This window comes from Suricata suricatta, chromosome 12 (assembly GCF_006229205.1).
Source record: "Suricata suricatta isolate VVHF042 chromosome 12, meerkat_22Aug2017_6uvM2_HiC, whole genome shotgun sequence".
NCBI classification, from domain to species: domain Eukaryota; kingdom Metazoa; phylum Chordata; class Mammalia; order Carnivora; family Herpestidae; genus Suricata; species Suricata suricatta.
The window spans coordinates 28,539,768-28,558,769 of NC_043711.1; the positions used below are offsets into that span (position 1 = coordinate 28,539,768).

General features: G+C 41.4%; 1 protein-coding gene across 3 annotated transcripts in view; it reads left to right on the forward strand.

Moving 5' to 3' along the window:
* PTPRG (protein tyrosine phosphatase receptor type G) overlaps positions 1-19,002 on the forward strand; it is a 712,019-nt gene that overhangs the window by 165,041 nt on the left and 527,976 nt on the right. For all 3 annotated transcript variants that reach the window (XM_029916842.1, XM_029916841.1, XM_029916840.1), the window contains exon 2: positions 12,619-12,723. In XM_029916842.1, the coding sequence (XP_029772702.1) occupies positions 12,619-12,723 (105 nt within the window). The remainder of the gene's footprint in view (positions 1-12,618; positions 12,724-19,002) is intronic.

Here is a 19,002-nt window from a genome sequence, read left to right on the forward strand (position 1 = left end):
GAGCTTTTTGAAGTCTTAAAACTGCTGTTCCATTTGACTCTTCAAAAGGATCTTGTGGTATAATTGGTTAGAGTCCTAGAAGGCTTTAGAAAAAGCACAGCCAAAAAAAAAAAAAAAAAAAAAAAAAGAACCTCTACTTATTTAATAGCTGCCATTTCTTTACCAGAAAAGGACTATTGGTAAAATAGCTCCTTTTCCAGAAAAGGGAAAAAATCCACCCCCACCCCCATATAATTAGTTTACCCAACTGCTTTTAAAGCTAGTTAAAGCCGACTCAGACAGAAATGCTTTAGCCGTCTTGATGTGATCTGGTGACAGTTTTTATGTGGTTAGAATTTTTAATTAAATCATTTTATTTAAGATTGTAATAGCCCTTTCAAATGATTTTCCTTGAGACTTGCATTGTGTTATTTCAAGTTAATAACTCCTCTTCAAGCAAGCAGAATGCAGGATATTTCTTCTGATTTCTTTCTGCAGTTGAAGGGAACAAAGCAAGCCTCATTCTTGCCGGAAAGGATGCAAAACTAACACCTAATAAAAACAGAGATAACAAAAATGAATTTGTAGCCCTGGGATATTCTGACCAGCAACATTAAATTCTCTGGATTATGTTTTACTTTAAACTCCCTAGGTCCAGCCTACTTGGCTGAATCAAATACAGCTGATGGGAGGTCTATTTCCCAGTGTTTGAGGAGGGAGAAATCATCCTCTGGACTTTGAATAACAGAGAGAAGGATGTATGTGGTAATATACCTCCTTACCACCCACAAAGCGTATTTGTCCTGGAATACATTTTCGTGATGATAGACAATCCTGAACAGTGGCTAAAGACAAAAATCCTTGTCATTTTGCAGAGATGAATTACCATAGATTTATATGTATATTTATAACTTATTAGTTAATTACCCTTTACTTAGGTTTTCATACCTCATTGCTATACGTAACTGGTGGAAGAGAGAGATTTCTTTTGAGGATTGTTTGGGGAGGCAGAGAGAAGTCAAATTGGGTTTAAAGCCATGCACGTGTCCATATTTAAGCAGTAATGACATTGTCCTTTAAAAAAATAACCCAGCTAGGTCTCTTCTGAAATCCATAATAGTATGCTGTGTGCTACAGTTGTCATATGGGCAGAGAATTATATTTCTTGTGTGATAATGAGGGTATGATTTTATGCAGTCTATACCTCCAAGAGAAAATATAGTATAATGACTATTCTTGCCTTCTTTTCCTCATTTTGTTTGCAAATAGTTTGTATCTGGTTTGCTTCTCATTAACTGTTAATCTATTTTTATTGACATGTACTGTATAAGCAATTAATTGCTTCATCACATTAGTGCAAATCTTCATGCAGGTGAAAAAGGCAAAGGGGAGGTTGTAGAAAATATTAGCAAAATCAAACTAGAAGAGTCGAGTAGGATTTTGACCAGGTAACTGTAAATACTAAGCTACTGTTTGCTCTCCTAAACGTTGCCTCCAGCAGCAACACTCCCCTGCAGGCAGGTGCAAATACACAATTAATGAGTGATTTGTCTTGCCTCCCCCTGGGGGCCCTCCCGGGTGATAAGCCACTGTTTTCTGCTCTTGGCTGCCTCCAATCTGTCCCCTGCACAGCACAGTCACCTTTTGAAAGCATTGATAAAAATATTCTAAAAATAGATTACTGCAACCGTTGCATAAAACTATTACATTTCAATAAAGGTGTTTTAGAGGAAAGCACATATCAGACCTAATTGACTGCCCCCTTGGAGTCCTTGGGTGCTTCCCCAAGCTCATTTCAAAGCCCGTCATGGTTCTGTGGGGTCCTGCCCTTCCTTATCCTCAGCCTCCTTGTGATCACTCGGCTAGCTCCCTGAGCTTTGGCCAGGTTGGCCTTCTTCTTATCCCATACGCTCTCCTGCCTCAAAATCTTCCTACTTTCTGTCCCTCCACCTTGGACTCTATCCTTCTGTCTTGCGAATGCCTTCAGCTAAAATGTTCTCTCCTTCCTTGATTACTCTTAGTACATTCCTTCTCTACTTGTATTCTCTATGGCTATACTGTGTGTTTCATTTAATTTTGATATTTGTTCCACCATGCATGTCAATTATAACTTATTTTGAATGAGAGAGAAAGAGAGAGGGAGCGCACAAGGAGGGGAGGGGCAGAGAGAGAGAGAGGGAGATGAAGAATCTGATGCACGCTCCAGACTCTGAGCTGACCCGGGGCTCGGATTCATGATGAGATCATGATGTGAGCCGAAGTCAGATGCTTAGCCAACTGAGCCACCCAAGCACCCCTAACTTATATATTGATAGATTGGCCTACTAGTTGACTGGAAACTCCCAGAGGGCAGGAGCAATGTGGGGCATGCATTCTTGACTGTCTTGATGTAGCAGCATCCTACTACAACGAATACTTGCCTACACCTTACCAAACTCTTGAGAAATTCTCTTTTTAGCCAGAGGAGTTAAAAATAACTTAAACAGATAGTAAGTGTGAAGATGGAGTAGGCACTTTGTGGACCAGAAGCACAAAGCTCTGGGGAATAGATACTCCAGGCCACTGAGTGGCTGGCTGGCAGGATTTTACATGGTTCCAGAAACTACAGGTTTCTGGGTTTACTATGCCAGTCAGGTCTGTGTGCACTCTGATTGGTGTGTTGAGCAAAAAGGTGTGATGATTTGAGTACCTCAAGCCCAGGACTTAGAATTTATGGCTACAATGTGTTCTCTCTTTTTTTTTTTTTTTCCCTTCACATTTATTTATTTTGAGAGAGTATGTGTGTGTGCACACATATGAATGGAGGAGGGATGGGGAGAGAGAATCCCAAGCAATTTCTTTGCTGTCCGCACAGAGTCAGACATGGGATTCTATCCCCTGAATCATGAGATCACCACCTGAGCTGAAATCAAGAGGTAGACAGTCCACTGACTGAACCACCCAGGTGCCCCCACAATGTGTTTTCTACAGTTTACCATGATTACATATTATCTTTGTTAGTATTTTTGATACTGGGCACATTATGCGGGGGCTGGTTTGGAAATAAGTACCCAGTATCATTTAGGTAAGTTTTCTTTGTCCATTTATTTTTGTTCTGCAAAAAAAATACCCATTTCCTTTAATATTTTTCTTCCGATATTTCATAGGGACTGTGTATTTATAAATGACTCAACTATAGAAAAGACCCAAGTTATGAGGTTTATCTTTTATTCTCAAGGATAAAAATTTATCAGGCAGTCACAATGACAGATTTTAAACAAAGGAAAATATGAATGAAGAGAGTTTAGTAATCTGTCTCACTTTGTTTCCCAACTCAAGTTGTAACTTTATATTCATTTCTGCCTGAATAAAAGTGACTTTCTTTTTTACAGACAATGACCAATGTTTGTATAACTGTAATTGGATATTCTCCACATCATGTTAGAAAAATCACTCTAGTTTTCTGTTAGTATTATTGGAACATGATTTTATCGTTGACAGTTGCCAATAGTGGTGAGAAGAAGGGCCTAGAAAACTTCTTTCTTTTAAAATTATTATGTTTATGGGGGTACCTGGCTGCCTCAGTCGAAAGAGCGTAGGACTCTTGATCTTGAGATCATGAGTTCAGGCTTCCTGATGGTATAGCGCTTACTTTAAAAAAATAATAAAAATAAAATTATTATGTTTTTAGTTTTCTGAGACCTATGTAGAAGAAGCCGTTTTTCACTTTTGAGCAAGTATATAGTAGCTGTTAACTCACAGGTATTTTGATGATTAGCAGACGTCAATTTTGTAAAGAATAATTGTAGCCAGTTTTATTTTTGTAGGTTTAAGGGTAATGTCTTGTTCAGGGCTTTGTGTTCTTGGGCATGTTACACCCCTTTTTTGAGTAACTGTACCTAAGCCACAAGATTACTGGAAGAATTAAACGAGCCATTGTATTGAGGGTGCTTTTAATAATGTATCTGCTGCATAGGCAATAAGAGTTCGTGACTAGCTTCTAATTGGGTGAGACAATGGGTGGCAAACTCTGATGGCCATAGAGACTAGAGAGGAAATGAAATATAAATGATAAAATGGAACTGGGTGGGGTTATGATTCTTCTTGAAAGCGCTAATTGCTATTCACATAACATATTGTTGCTATTTGGGAACAAAGTCCAAATCACATTACAAAATACAGTATCAGGGTTCTCTCTGGATTTCCCCATGTTGCCAAACACTTACACACACACACACACACACACACACCACACTCCCCCCCCCCCCCCATGGGTGAATCAGACTATCTGGAGCGATTGGTGACTGTGTTCAACACAGTGGCCACCAGGGTATCGTATCTGATCTGTATTTGCCGGTTCTGTTGATCATTACGGATTCAGAGTGATGGCAAGTTGTAAACTTGCAAGTACCGATTTGTGGCAATTGACATTACCACAGTCATCTCCGTGACTAACTCGTTTTCTTGATAATCTTGTAAAATCAAGAGGCTTGATTCCTTGAGAACCAAACAATTTTAAGGTGGATCAGAAGAGTTGGTTGATTTATTTCTCTCTTACGTTATAAGATATTTGAAACCAGGAGTCCAGTTCTGTTTTAGAAGGCTGGCTCTAAGGACGAGTGAACCGTGATATTTTTTAGATTTTTATTACAAATGTGTAACAGGCCTCCGTATAAATCTGTTCTGTAGGTGTGCCTCTCCTTGGAGTTGTTGGAAAGAATCTGTTTCTATTTCTAAAGTTTTTAAACTAGGATATAGTTAATAACAGAGAGATGGCTCTAATTTTTTTTGACTCTTTTAGTCTTGTCTGATTAGAAATATAGATTCTGCTTTGGGGCACCTGGGTGGCTCAGTTGATTAAGCGTCCGGCTTTGGCTCAGGTCATGATCTCACCTCACTTGGGCTCTGTGTTGACAGCTCAGAGCCTGGAGCCTGCTTTGAATTCTGGGGCTCCCTCTCTCTTTCTGTCCCTCCTCTGCACATACTCTGTCTTGCTCTCTCTCAAAAATAAATAAAAATATTAAAAAAATTAGATTCTGCTTTTTGTAATCACTGTTATTTGAGAGTAAAATAATAAGATCAGTCTTTTGCTTCTCTAACTGACTTAGGTAGTATGGTCATTTTTACAACCTACTTTGTGTTCTTCCCCCCCCCAGGATACTACATTGCTGGAAGATTCCTCTTTCCCTTGAATTGTAATCTGTTTTACTTAAAAAAAAAATGTCATGGCTCTACAGTAGGTCTCTTTATCACTTCAGATGGTGAAAAAACTGTATTTTTATAGCCAGGACAACAAGTACATTTGAATATGATAAAATAGGTAATCTACTGTAATATAGTCTATTGTGTTTGAGGTGAGCTCCATAGGCAAACAACTGGAGGGGACCATTTGTAATGCAGTAGGTACAAAGGAACACACTTCTTGATTCTACTCTTTGGGATGCTCACCGAGTACATTTTACTGCGATTAATTGGAATACAGGCACAAAGGAGATGAGAGGCTGATCAGAATGTTTAATTATTTTAACTATGATTTGATACTTTTACCCATTGTAGGCACAAAAAAGATAAAGATTTATTCATTTTAGACTATTGTGTGGGATTTAATGTTCTTAAATGCTCTTTAAAATTCAGAGAAAATTATGCTTGTTAGAGATTTTGCCATCCTTGAGGGATCTTTAATTTGTTTGTTGTATGAGCTGTTATAATAGATATAAACAGCCTGCTTAACTGCTTGTCTGCCATTATGGAAATACGCATTCTGGATGTGAAAGTGTGAGTGCCTGTCCTTATTTTTAGTGGGCTTATTTTTGGCAGTAACTCTGGCAGAGAACTAGGACTCTGTGTGAGAGCCGTCCATCCATCCTCTTAAGTAATTTTCATTCTGGCACAAGAGAACCAGAACGTCTTCCTTCTGATATTTTCAAATTGGGATGGGAACTGACGGATTCTTCTAGGCTTCTGAGGCCCTTGGAATGACCTAGAACTGGACATAGAGTTAAGTGAAAATACCTTGAAGTGTCCCTACACTGTTTTGCTTTGGGTGCAAGAAGACGTGTGACCATGTTGTAGGTGGAACTCGGGCCTGTTCGCATCATAAAACGTAGTCCGGTTTCTCGAAACGTAGTCGGGTTTCACCTGCATGGAACCTCTGCTCTACAACTACTTTCCGTCTCGGTCACGGCGTAGCTGGGACCCAGTGCACCCTGCTCGTTCAGTATGGCCAGATGAAAACAGTCACGGGAAGGAAAGCTGTGGATATTTTGAAATGCCTAGTGACCGTATGTCTTTTTTTCTTGGTGGGCATCTCAGACTTCCGCTCATTTTCAGACACCCAAATGCGTATGTAAATGTATCATCTTTGTCAGAAAACAACAAGATGTTAGTTGTACTCTGTGATTTTAATTCACACATTTGCAGTTTGGGGAAAAAATATTTTCCATCATTACATAACTGCATTTAGTTTTCTCCCCCGTCGATTTAGTGACCCTTCTCTCTGACTGTGGAGCCTAAGGAAAGACCCTGTGTCAGGAATGTTATTTAATGTAGTGTTTAGAAGGGCTGGTCTCTTTGTAGGAAAAATGTTCCGCCTGCAGATTAACACAGTAGAGTTCAGACAGCTTGAGACTCTTTTTTTAATATTTCCCCCAAGTCAAAATTTCTGGGAAACACGGAGAGTCAAGATTACACAGAATCCTCCTGAAGATACAGTTAAGGCAGATGGGATATGCATCTGCTTTTATATTCCCAGAATACAAACATTTATTGTTATAAACTCTGTCCGGTGGCTCTGGGAAATTAAATCATGCACACAGGAAACAGTTCCGTTGATATCTTCAGTGGTAGGTAACTCTTTGGATATTTTTATAGGAAAGGATTGGGCCTTTGGGTCTGGAAACATTTTTATCTTTTTGGCTTCAGGCTGGAAATGAGGTAGGCTCCGGAGAAGTTCTGAGAGAGGGTAGAGTTTATGAAATCTCCCTGATGAAAATACCTGTCACTCATTTCCCCCTCTGCATAGCAACCAACCTGACTTAAGCTTCTTCCTGCTGAGCGAGGCGTAAGCGTCATTGGCTAGTTAATGCTATTGGTTTTGAAATCTTCACTTTCATCCTGTCAAAATTGAGAAGCTCAAATTCTCCTGGATGTTGGGGAGTAGCTGGGTATTAACTTTCTAAACTCGTTTCATTATTATACCGTCCAGACCCTCGGAGGCTGCCCAGGTTTGATCGTCCTCTTGCCTAGGTGTGTTAGCCTTGTGTGTGTGTGTGTTGGTTGAAGTTGCACTGGAGACCACCTCTTCGAGGTGGAGTCTCTAGCATTGTGCCCTGTTAGAGAATGTCCTGTGTGTCTTCTACACTTGTTCCATCACGGTGATCCCAATTCCTTGAAGCATTATCACAGCATTAAAAGCCCTCCTGAGCTTTCTGCTGACAGATGACTTCAGCTCCATTAACCGTGGTGGGCTCGGTGCTGTAGAACTTGATACAGTACATACATGTTTGCCCACCACGGACTCCTCCCTCTTGTGAGTCCCACGATAACCACAGGCAGATTTATACGTGTTGTCTATTCTGAAGAATGAAAATACATACTTTCATAAGCATGCTCCATTTTTAATTGTGTAATTAAGTTGCTGACATAAGCAAGTATGTAATTTCGCATTAAGGTAAGGATCCGTAAAGGCATGCATTTGCATAATTTAATTTTCTGCACAGAAGATATTGAAAATCAATAGCATGATTCATAGCCTTACCATACCATTGCCATGCTGCTGGTGGTTGGCTGTTTGAGTTTAAAGAGTACAAAGAGTATTAAAATTGATTGAATTTGGTGTGCTGAGTCTGTATCTTTACTTGGGAACCACAAATTTGTTCTTTTTGCAAATCTCTGCTCCTTGCCAATAAAATATTATGTTGTTTAATATACTCAATACACATTTTTGACTGCTGTTCCAATAATTTCTAAAAGTTGTTTTTTAAAAAAGCCTTATTATGTGGCGAAAATACATTTGAAGAGGGGACTAAAATTTTTGTTTTGTTTTAAATTATACAAGGGCCCTTCATACATGCTTGTGTTCTTAGGGAAAAAGAAATCACACATTACTGGAATAAAAGGGAAAACTAAATATAGTCATCTTTAACGAATAGTTTATGTCTTAAAAAGAAATCTGGTGTCGGGTGATAAAGTCCTTTGCTTCCCTGGTCCTTTCTGAGTTGCCTCCCTGAACGGTCGCTTATGAGGGACTCGGGATCATTCCCTCCAGCTTCATGTTTTAAACGTTTGCTCTTGTAAGTGGGCAGCGGGTAGAAAGTGAGGCAGTGGGAAGGTGGTGGTTTTACTTGCGGCTTATGTAAACACACATGTATACATCTACACAGATGGACGCACACACTCTCATCCCCCCGCACAGACCCCATCAGCCTTCATGTTGTTCGTGTGTGTGTGTGTGTGTGTGTGTGTGTGTGTGTGTGTGTGGTGATTGATTACCTACCATATGCCGGACTCCATCATGGTTGGTAGGTTGAGAGCTCCTTATCTTTGGGAGCTTGGAGCCCCTCTGAGGCCGTGCAGTGTGTCCTTCAGAAGCAGGTGCCCCTTCTTCACCTTGCCCACATTGTACCTCAGTGCTTTGGGGTGATGATGGGGCTGACCCACCTTCCCTGGGATGGCTCAGCCCTCTGTTACCTCTGGTCAGTTGGCCTGTATCCAGCACATACACACGTCTTGTTTTTGTCCTAGGAGAACTCCCTTTAGACGGCTCGGCCCCTCCACTGAGGCCCCGTAGACCACAGTGTACTGTGTATGGATGGCTGGGAAGGTATGGATTCCGTTACTTGGCCCTGTCGGGGCAGGACCTTCTGATGGTTATACCTCCCTTGTTTCTTGAATTGGATATATCTTTGTAGGTTTGCTTTTTCCCCTGATAGTTTAGGATGCTTGGCAAGCTGGCAGGTGTGGGATCCCCAAACCTGCTTACCTCACCAAGCTCTGGGTTTGCTTTTCCAGCAAGATGGCTACCACCGCTGTCCACATGCTTAACCAACTGAGCCACCCAGGCACCTGACGCTGTCCACATGAAAGTGGCTCCAATGAGAGACGGTGCTGGAGCCGTGGTCCTCCTTTGTTCCCCTCCCTGGTCTTCTCAAAGGTTCTGGAAAGTGAAAAGCACCTCCTTTTCAGCATAAAAGGGGGCATGGGTTGTGAGATTGGGATTCTAGATAACATCTTCTGTAAAAGGCATAAATGAATATCCTTGACGATAATTCCATTCCTCCTTTCCCTTTCTATCTGGCTCATTTGTGTGTGAGCTTTTCTGGTTCCGTTCAGATTTAGCCACCGTCTGAGGTTGATGCTGTGACTTCTGCAGTAGGGGTTCATCCTGCCCTGACCACCTTTTCCCAGGGGTAGCTTAGCCAGTCGGGTTCCAGGCTTGTGAAGGGGAGTTGAGAGAATGTCAGAGTTGAAGGGAGTCTCTGGTCTAGCTCAGCAGGAAATTGTGTGTGTGTGTGTGTGTGTGTGTGTGTGTGTGTGTGTGTGTTTAAATCTGTCTTCAAAATCAAATCACCTGAAGGACTTTTTTTTAAATTATTATTTTTAAAGTACCTGTGTGCTATATCTTGGTCCCACCCCAGATCAATTGAATCTGCATCTCCAATGGTAGCTTTCAGGGCATGGATTTGTTTTTGTTTGTTTGGTTTTTAGAGCATCCAAATTGAGAATTAGAGCTCTAGTCCGACAATGGCCTTTTAGGCCTGGAGAAATTGATGATCCCAGAAATGGTCTCATTTGAAGGTCACCAAGGTCACCCTTAGAGTATGCACTGGGGATCTTTTGTATACAAGGGACAGAAAAGAGAGCTTTGGCAAGTAATTTGTTCATGTACATGGAAAGTTTCCCACAGGAACAGTTTCAAATTACCTTTGTCATGGGCTTAAATTTTGTCAACAGAATTGGTCTATGGATTTTGCTGTTCCTGGCGGGGTTATATTTTTGAGCTCCTCTGCTGATCTTCTTGACCCCGCCTAAGCTCCTGAGGCTTTCTGGATCCGCCCTAACAGCTCCAGGAGGAGCTGGGAATCTCTCTGATTGACTGGTGTCCCCTTTGCCGAGCATGTCACTGGGACCAGAGAGAGGCATGGTTTACAATGATTGGCTGGCTTAAGCCAAACAAGCCACCCCCGCCCCCCGCCCCTACTCCCCCTACCTGGAGCTGGAGAGGATGGGGTGCCAGGGCAGGCTATTCACTGCATGACTTACGGGTAGGTGGGGCATGGGGTATGATAATGACAAAATCGGAGTCTTCTGTAACAACAAATTTCTTCTATATTACTAGGTATTTTTAAATCACTCTATGCCCAGCACTTAGTTGCTCTGCTCAGTGTCCTGTGTTGTTTTTGTGACAATGCTATGAAGTTGCTACTTTTTGCTTCATTTAACAGGCAAGGATATTGAGGCTCAACCACGTACCCTAATGGAGGTCACAGTTCTGCGTTTGGGAGTGTTTTGCTCATTGCCTTGATAGAAAAAGGAAGGATTATTTGGGAATAATTATTTAGAGTGAACTAGCTCTAGGAAGCATATTAAACAGATACATAAAAAAGTTTCCCACATGCACAGAAAACAAATAAGCTGAACAATTATTTATGTAGTGTGCTTTAGTGTTGGGAAAAAATCGGAGTGTGGGAGATGGAAAATTTTAGTTTAGATCTCTAGGTGTTTAGAATGGTCAACTTCCTGGATCTCTGCATAACTTACCTGCAGAATAGTAGGATGGAGTGGTTAGTGTCTACCTAAACTTTTATCATACTTTAAAAATGGGTAATGTTTAGTTTTTGATGTTCAGGACCAATGAGCAAACAAATGATATCAGGTTTACTTTTCAGATGTGTCTTTGAATATCTTTGTTCCTAGTTCAAGCATTTCTTTTTTAAATCAGTCTTTGGAGTTGACATGCATAAAGCACAGATCTTCCTCAGTTTCTGTTGGGGGTTATGTCCTCATCAACTCATCATAAGTGGAAAATATGCTGCGTTGAAAATGTATTTAATACATTTAACCTACTGAATAGTATAGCTTAGCCCAACCTGCCTTGAACATGCTCAGAATGCTTCCGTTAGCCTACAGTTAGGCTGAATTATCTAACACAAAATCTAGCTTATAATAACTACGTTGAATGTCTCGTGTAATTTATTGGATATTCTACGGAATGTGAAAAGCAACGGGTGTATGAGCACAGATGGTTGGAAGTGTGTTCTCCGTTGACCCTTGAGATCCTGGGGTTGACAGGTAGCTGTGGCCTCCGCTGCCCAGCATCAAGAGAGAAGATCTGACCCGGGTTACTGCCAGCCTGGGGAAAAGATCCAAATTCAACATTTGAGGGTCGGTTCCCACTGACTGTGTGTGGTTTTTGCACCATTGTGAAGTTGAAAAATGGGTAGGTCAGCCCATCATAAGTTGGGGACTGTCTGTACTTTACATGTTTCCTAATTTGCCATCATGGTGACATCACTATCATTACTTAGACTAATTCAGAATGGAGAATGCACTGTTTTCCTGGTGCCTTCTTAATCTTAAATTGAATCTACAGTTCTCCTAACCATTTCCCCTGCTTTTTAAAAGCACACTTGATTTTGTTTGGGTGCATTTAAATATTAACATAGACAGCTGGGGTGTATTGTTTGAAGTGTAATTCCATTTCATTTTGGATTCTGGGCACCTGTGGTATTTGTCTTCTTACATGTCAGTGCATTTGGGTGTGGGCTCACAAGGGAAATTTACATTCATGAACTGGCTGGGAGAGGAGGACTTTGAACGCTGTAACAGGCAGAGGAAAGCTCTAGGTGATGGCAGAGAAGATTGGATTCATTGTGAGTTTTCAAAAAATACATCATTCAATAGGGTCTCCTTTCTGAGCATCCTTGACCTTGTGGGTTTTGCGGTTCATATCTTCAGGGATAATAAGGGACTCTTTGGGGTCCAAAGGATGCGGAGGACCTGTACTCACTACAGGAAGTCTCCCAGGCCTGAGGCTGTGATGTGTTTGGATGGCTGGGGCCCTGGCTTTGATGCAGGCATGATTATGTTCAGTTCCCCGATGTGTTTTGTGCTTACCTGTGTTACCTGGGTCCAGTAACTTAGTGTCTCTGAGCCTTAATTCCTCCAGCCATAAAAGAGATCAAATGATCTCTTCTCTCTGAAGATCAAATAAGCCTGTGAGGCCTCTTGCAGCTAGGAATGGGCTTCTTGATGTAGCCCGAACCAAAACCATGGGTTCCAAGTCTACTAGTTGTAGGACCTTGGTCGGGTTAAAGTTATTTGACTTCTGGAAGGTTCAGTTTGCTTGTCTATAGAATGGTCTCGGTATTGGGACCACTGGATGTATTGCCTGGTTGGGTTCTGCAGAATATGTAAGATACTCTATGTCAAGGGCTTAGTGCATTATGCTTGGTGGCACAAAGCAAAGGCTCATTGTAAGCTACTCTTAGTATTCGTAGGAATCCTGGTAATCTCTCTAGGTTATCCTATAGTTGTTTTTCTGTAAAGTCAGGAGGTTCTACTCCATTATCCCTGAGGTGTGTGCTTCTGGGAAGTCACACGGGGCGTGTTTGACACCTTTCCTCTGTCCAGTGAACTCATTGCGCTCTCCCTCTCTTCCAGCCTTGACAGAAGGCTACGTCGGGGCCCTGCACGAGAACAGACACAGCAGCTCAGCGCAGATCCGCAGGCGTAAGGCTTCCGGTGACCCGTACTGGGCCTACTCTGGTGAGTTGATGGGTTCCGACCAGGGTCACACAGACCAGCAACCACCCCATTTAGCTCCCTGAAAAGTACTCTAAAAATCACTTTCACGCCTAACTTGTTTGCTCAGACCTTTGCTAGTTCGCTAAAAGTTTCAGCACTCGAGCCTGGTTTTCCTCAAGGTTACAAGTACCTTAATTTATCTCTCCCACCTGTTATCTCAACCTGCTTTTCCCCCTCAATTTGCATTTATTTCTGAACTTTACTTGTTAATGAGTTATTGTACCAAACTTGTAATTTCCCAAAAGACACAGCCTTTTCTTCTCTTGTCTTTTCAGCGGCTGTGATTTCAGAAAGCAGAAACTGTAAGACTAGTCTTCAGCTGTTAAATGTCTGCTAAATATTACAAAGCGTCACATATCAAAATGATCTTACGCTTTAATCTAAAAGAAATGCAACTTTATTTGCAAGTTGGATCTTGTTAGTTGAATGTATTTCAGCCCTCTGTGGTATTCTGCAATTCTTTTCATTTTCACTTTTAAACTTGTAGCCTTCCAACCAGTGAAGACAACATTATTAAAAGTATGTTGAATATCACATTGCAAATAATTTCCTTATGTTTTAAGGGGGAAATAAAAATGAAGCCCTACAAGAATACACGGACGTTTCTGGATTGTGCTTCAAAAGTATGAAAGGTGGATTGTTATTTCTAAAAGAGATTTCAATGCTTAAAGATATATGGAAAATGTATTGTAGCCAATTAAGGAGGAATGATTGAAAAAGATAGACAACTTGGGAAATTACAGTGGCACTAAATAATTCAAATAATTTGTATGAAAAGGCTTGAAGGCAAGGGGTATTAGTATTAATAATAAATCTGTGTTTATGCAGTGTCATTGCGTATAGAACTGAAAGCGTGGTTTTCGTAATGAGGTTCTGGTTTTAAATCCTGAATTTCCACCTGCAAATCTTGTTAAATTTATGTCAGCGTAAAATTTATAGGCTTGATCTTTAATTACACCTTATCTATTGGCTTTTTGTATCCTTTTGTCTATTGATAAATCTCCTGCCCCTACAGGGAGAATAGCCTATCTGTTTTGTTTTGCGAGGAACAGATAGTGATTCTGAAGTCTTCCATCACACCCAACTTCTTGTGATTAGAATTATCTAATTAGACCCTTTTTGCTCTGATAAATGAAGGAACTTTCAAGATGAAGGCCAAAATTACGTGTATATATATATATATAGCTTATTGCCAAGAAACCCGAAGAAAATTTATCATTCAGCACCCCGTGGCTCCGGTATCAGTTAGGAGGAGGCGTAAAGTGGCCTGCTATTTACAGTTCATCCATTTAGAATAATAATGCTGTTAGTCAGGAAATTGGAAGTTATATCCCATCAGTGTCTCCAATTCTAAGTGGCAGGGAAGAAATGAAAGACCTAAAACTTTTCCCCATTACTCAGTTAAGAATGGCTGTATGTGGTGTGGTCTTTGAAAAGGAGGATTGTTGATATCATTAACTCTACCGGATGTAATGAGTCTCCATTTTGCCTTTCTGGAATGCATTTCTGGAATGGATTTGGGAACTGCCTCTATCAGCAGAAGGGCTAATAGTTCAGTGTCAGGCTTTTGGCACCTCTTATCTGTAAAAAATCCAGACAGTAAATATCTTTGGCTTTGTAGGGTATGTGTGGTCTCTCTTGCACTGTGGTGCAAAGGCAGTCATGGGTAATCCTAGATAAACTTGCTGGGTTTCCGTAAAAATTTATTTATGAACACTGAAATTTGAATTGTATATAATTTTCATGTTTCAGAAAATATTATACTTCTTTTTGATTTTTCCCCCCTCAATCATTTAAAAATAGAAGAACCATTCTTACTTCACAGGATGTATTAAGCTAGGAGGCCAGGTGGATGGAGTTGGATAGGGTCCACGGGCTACTGTTCATCAATCCTGGCCTAGTTGATTTTTTCGTGGAGGGGCTGGGACAGTTCTGTGAGGAATCCTCTGAAAGGATATAGAGTGGTTTGGAAAAACCAGAGACGTTACTTTTTTAAGGGTGAAATGGAGAAAATAAAAAGTAAAAGAAGAAGAAAATAATGAGACAGATTTCAATTGATGGTATACAGTTCACCTGCTTTAACTAGTTTTTTCTGAAAATTCCACGGTATCGAGGTTGCTTCCCACCAGCGTGACGGAATATTGCTTTGCAGGTCAACAAGGCTTTGGGTCCCTCAGAGACTCTTCTTAGCATTTGGCCAATAGACAAAGACAGGTCAGGAGGGGGTTGTCTTGTCACTTTGGGCACCTGAGACCAAGGCCCTGAAACCACAGCAGGCCCGAGGTCGGCTCTGAGCTGCTGGCGTACACACCTCTAGGTGTAAATGCCGCTTGAGCAGCGGGGCTGCTAAAGGAAAGGTTCCTTGTTTGGAGAGGGAATTGTTTTTAAATTTAGCAAAAGTGAAGCAGGCCGTTTCTGAAAGATTGGTTTCATGGTCCCGATTTTAATTTCATGCCTCTAATTCACTGATTTGTCTTACTTCCTCCTAAGATAATATCATTGGTGCTTTTGGGGGTATGGCATGTGAAAATATGAATTTTAAAGTCATATAGACTATGGCTCCAATAGGAATTTTATCTCCTCTAATATATTTTTTTATGTTAAAATTTTTATTTATTTTTGAGAGAGAGAGACAGAGCATGAGCAGGGGAGAGGCAGAGAGAGAGGGGGACACAGAATCCTAAGCAGGCCCCAGGCTCTGAGCTGTCAGCACAGAGCCTGACGCAGGGCCCGGACCCATGAACTGTGAGATCATGACCTGAGCTGAAGTTAGACGCTTAACTGACTGAGCCACCCAGGTGCCCCATCTCCTAATATTTTTGTGACTTTGGGAAGACACTTAATTTCTTGGAAATTCAGGTTCTCCATTTTTGAAAGGGGAATGATTAAGAGCGTTTTCTTCATAAAGTTGTTTTGGGGATGAAATAAGATGGTATGTGTGGAAAATAACATAGTCTCTTGCATCCAGTACCTAATATTCCTGCTGTTTTTGACATGATTATTAATTCCTTTTGCTGCTGTTGATGTTGTTAATTGCAGTTCTCAGTGGGTAGCTGTGATGGGCAGTGTGCGGTCATGTGGTTATTTTGAGAGCTGAGTAAGCTAAGTTTTGTCAGTTATATTTGCAAGAACTCCTCATTTGGGATTTGGGAATGAGGGTTTAAACAAAACTGTCCTCAAGCCATACTGTACAGGTCACTGCTGTTATTGTGAATGACGTTTTGCTGAAACACAGCCACACCCATTCCTTTGGGTATTGTCTATGGTGGGGTTGAGGAGGTGCTGCGGGCTGACCAAGAGACCTAGGATATTTTTTTGTGGCCCTTTAGAGAAAAGGTTTACCAACTCCTGCTCACATTGAGCTTGGGTTTTTGAGCAGATGTTAGCCTGACTCATAAATAGAACTGTTCAGAGATTTGGAAAATGTCTCTTAAATTTTTTTTTTTTCCTCCCTTGCATTTTCCCTTGAGTTGGAATATCCTCAGCAAGTCTAGTTAGCATTCAGAAGGGAGCCTGGTGGAAAGGACCAGGGAGGAAGAAAAAGATAAGTGGAGAAGGATGTACTACAGGAGATAGAGATCAAGGAGACGGTTGGGTGTTGGTGGTTCTGGGCCCCTGCGCCCCTGGGTTACTGAACCCCGCTCATTGCAGGCGGGGTGTGGTGCCCGATGCTGACATCACATCACAGTCACTTTAGGAGACTTGCGGATATTTTTGGGCTGTGGATATTGTCACGACAGTAGTTCCTTAAAATTAGTGTGATTTTTGCATTAGGACTAGCTGAGTTATTTCCGTTTGTCCGTATCACTTTGGGTGATGTACACATCCTCGTTATATTAGAGATGCCAAAGTCTTTACTTCTGTAGGCTTCTCAGACAGTGCCACTGTGAACATCTAGCAGAGAGAACTTTTTATTGAGGAGCCTGGAAATGCGTGCTCTGGTCCCATTGGGATCCTCTGAAGATTGGTTCTCTCTCTGGTGTTTACTTTTTTTCTTACTGTAAAAAGGGGGTCATAATATCTGAGTCCAATGTGAAAGTATCATGCATAAGAGACAGGAAGGGGAACATAAATGTAAGATATTATTGTTAACTGTTAATAATAGCATTGTAAGTTCAAGATAACTTTTGTATCCTTGGGTTCATTTTCCTTATTACAAGAGAGGAACAAAAGAGGAAAGACCTCTTTATGGATTTCAGAATTATGCTGAAAAAAAAAAAAACCCAATAGATTGAATAAGAGGATCTCACTGAAAATAATCTCTCTGTAAGTTTTACTTGACTAAGACAGATATTTTTCTGTGTTACTTGAAGTGATGGCAGCTCATGAATTTTGGAATTTGCCCAGAACTTCTGTAATTATTACACGAAAAGTAACAAATGCTAGGTAGGTCCTTGTTGCTGGAAAGGGAAATGAGAGAGAAATCTGGAGCAAGTTCAAGGGGAAATTGGAGGCATTTTTATAAAGCTGTCTGTTTTTTCTCTCCCCCTGCCCTCCTTAGAGAGTTGGAGAAAAGCAGGTTGTGGTTTCTTCTCCCACCCGTTTTGTACTTCCCGTTTGGTTTTCTGCATTTTGAATCATCCCTATGTGTTCCTTCTGTGTAGAAAGAGTCTACGAATCAATGCAATGGGGACAATTCTCCCTGTCTGAGGAATCCAAAATTGAGACAAGTGGTGACCGATCTGGTCCGTAAGATGCGTCTGGTGTTGGGCTGAGCGGTGCCCAACCAGGCTTGTTCTAAGAGGCATTCCAGCTGTGGCCAGGACATTGTAGGAGGAGGCATCCAATGCCCCTTTTCATTGTCCTGGGTTGATGACTTGGTCAGCTGTCAAATGGAGATAAAAGGAGGGCATACCTTGCAGGACGGCTTTTTGAGCATTAGTTGTAACATACAGAAGCCCCTGGCATAATTCGGGGCCTCCACTCTGGAGTGGAGTACGTACTGCCCACGTTGTGCCCCCCGCCACTACGTTCTTCATATAGACATCTTGTGGTAGAATGCATGTGCGCGTGAGTAGGTAGTGTGTGGATTGTATGTTGCATTTCCCTAGTGAAATGTAGAATCCTTGAGGACAAGGATTATAGTTTATAAGTCCTTATTTTTTTTCTTGCTGTGCTTCCGAGGATCTCATTTTGTGCATATTTGGTACCTATTTTTCAAGCGGGTGAGTGGATGTACAGATAAATTTACTCCTGTCGGAGTCTGGGCTTGAGGACTCACTGAGGGGATCCTACCATGAAATTCAGATAAATTAGTGGGTGATTTACAAAAGGTTTCACCATTGGATCCTTTTAAGTAATCAGCTCTCCTGGTGATCTTAAGATATAATTAAATTCCTAAAATATCATTTCCATGCCTCTTTTTTATAATGTCTCTAAAGGGTAAAGCAAAATTAAACCTGCTTGTAGAAGTCTGCTCTGGTCGTTGGGAGAATGGAAGCCGCGGTAAAACCTCAGAGTTTGGTATTAATATTGTGTTACGTGCTCTTCTTCTAAAGCGTCCTGTGGCGTTTGTGAAGAGAATCATTTCCCTGGAGACATTGCATTTGCAGTAGAGAGGGTCTCATCTGCTGGAACCACATGGTTGGAGAGGAATCAGTCTTGAGAGTCATCCTCTCAAGTCCCAGCTCAAAGTTCCCTCCACTTTCATGCCTAGCCTGACCCCTTTCTCCCTTATCAGTCTCCCTTTTTTTAATTAAAAAAAAGTTTTATTTATTTATTTTTGAGGGAGAGTGGGAGAATGAGCGGGGGAGGGGCTGAGAGCGAGGAAGAGAGAGAATCCCAAGCAGGCTCCACTCTGTCGACCCAGAGCCCGTTGTGGGGCTCTATCTCCCCAACCATGAGATCATGACCTGAACTGAAATCAAGAGTCGAATAGTTAGCTGGGTGAGCCACCCAGGCCCCCAATCTCCCTTTGTTTTTTTACAGTTAAATTATCTGTTTATAACTCCCTATTGCTCTTATTTACTGTGGTAACTAGAAGATACTTATTCATTGAACACACTTATTAATTGCTTACTGTATGCCAGGTGTTGTGCTATAGTGGGAGGGGTCAGAGAAGTTCCCAGAATTGTTGCTGCCAGATCCCAGCTGCTAAAGATGGGCAGGTGTTTTCCAGGACATGAGGAGGCCTTGAGGCATGAAATGACCTGGCAGTGACTGGGGGAAAGAAAGGAGCTCAGTAAGTCTAGAGCATATGGGAGGGTGGAGGCAGTTGAGGGAATAACGCAGAGTATTGGA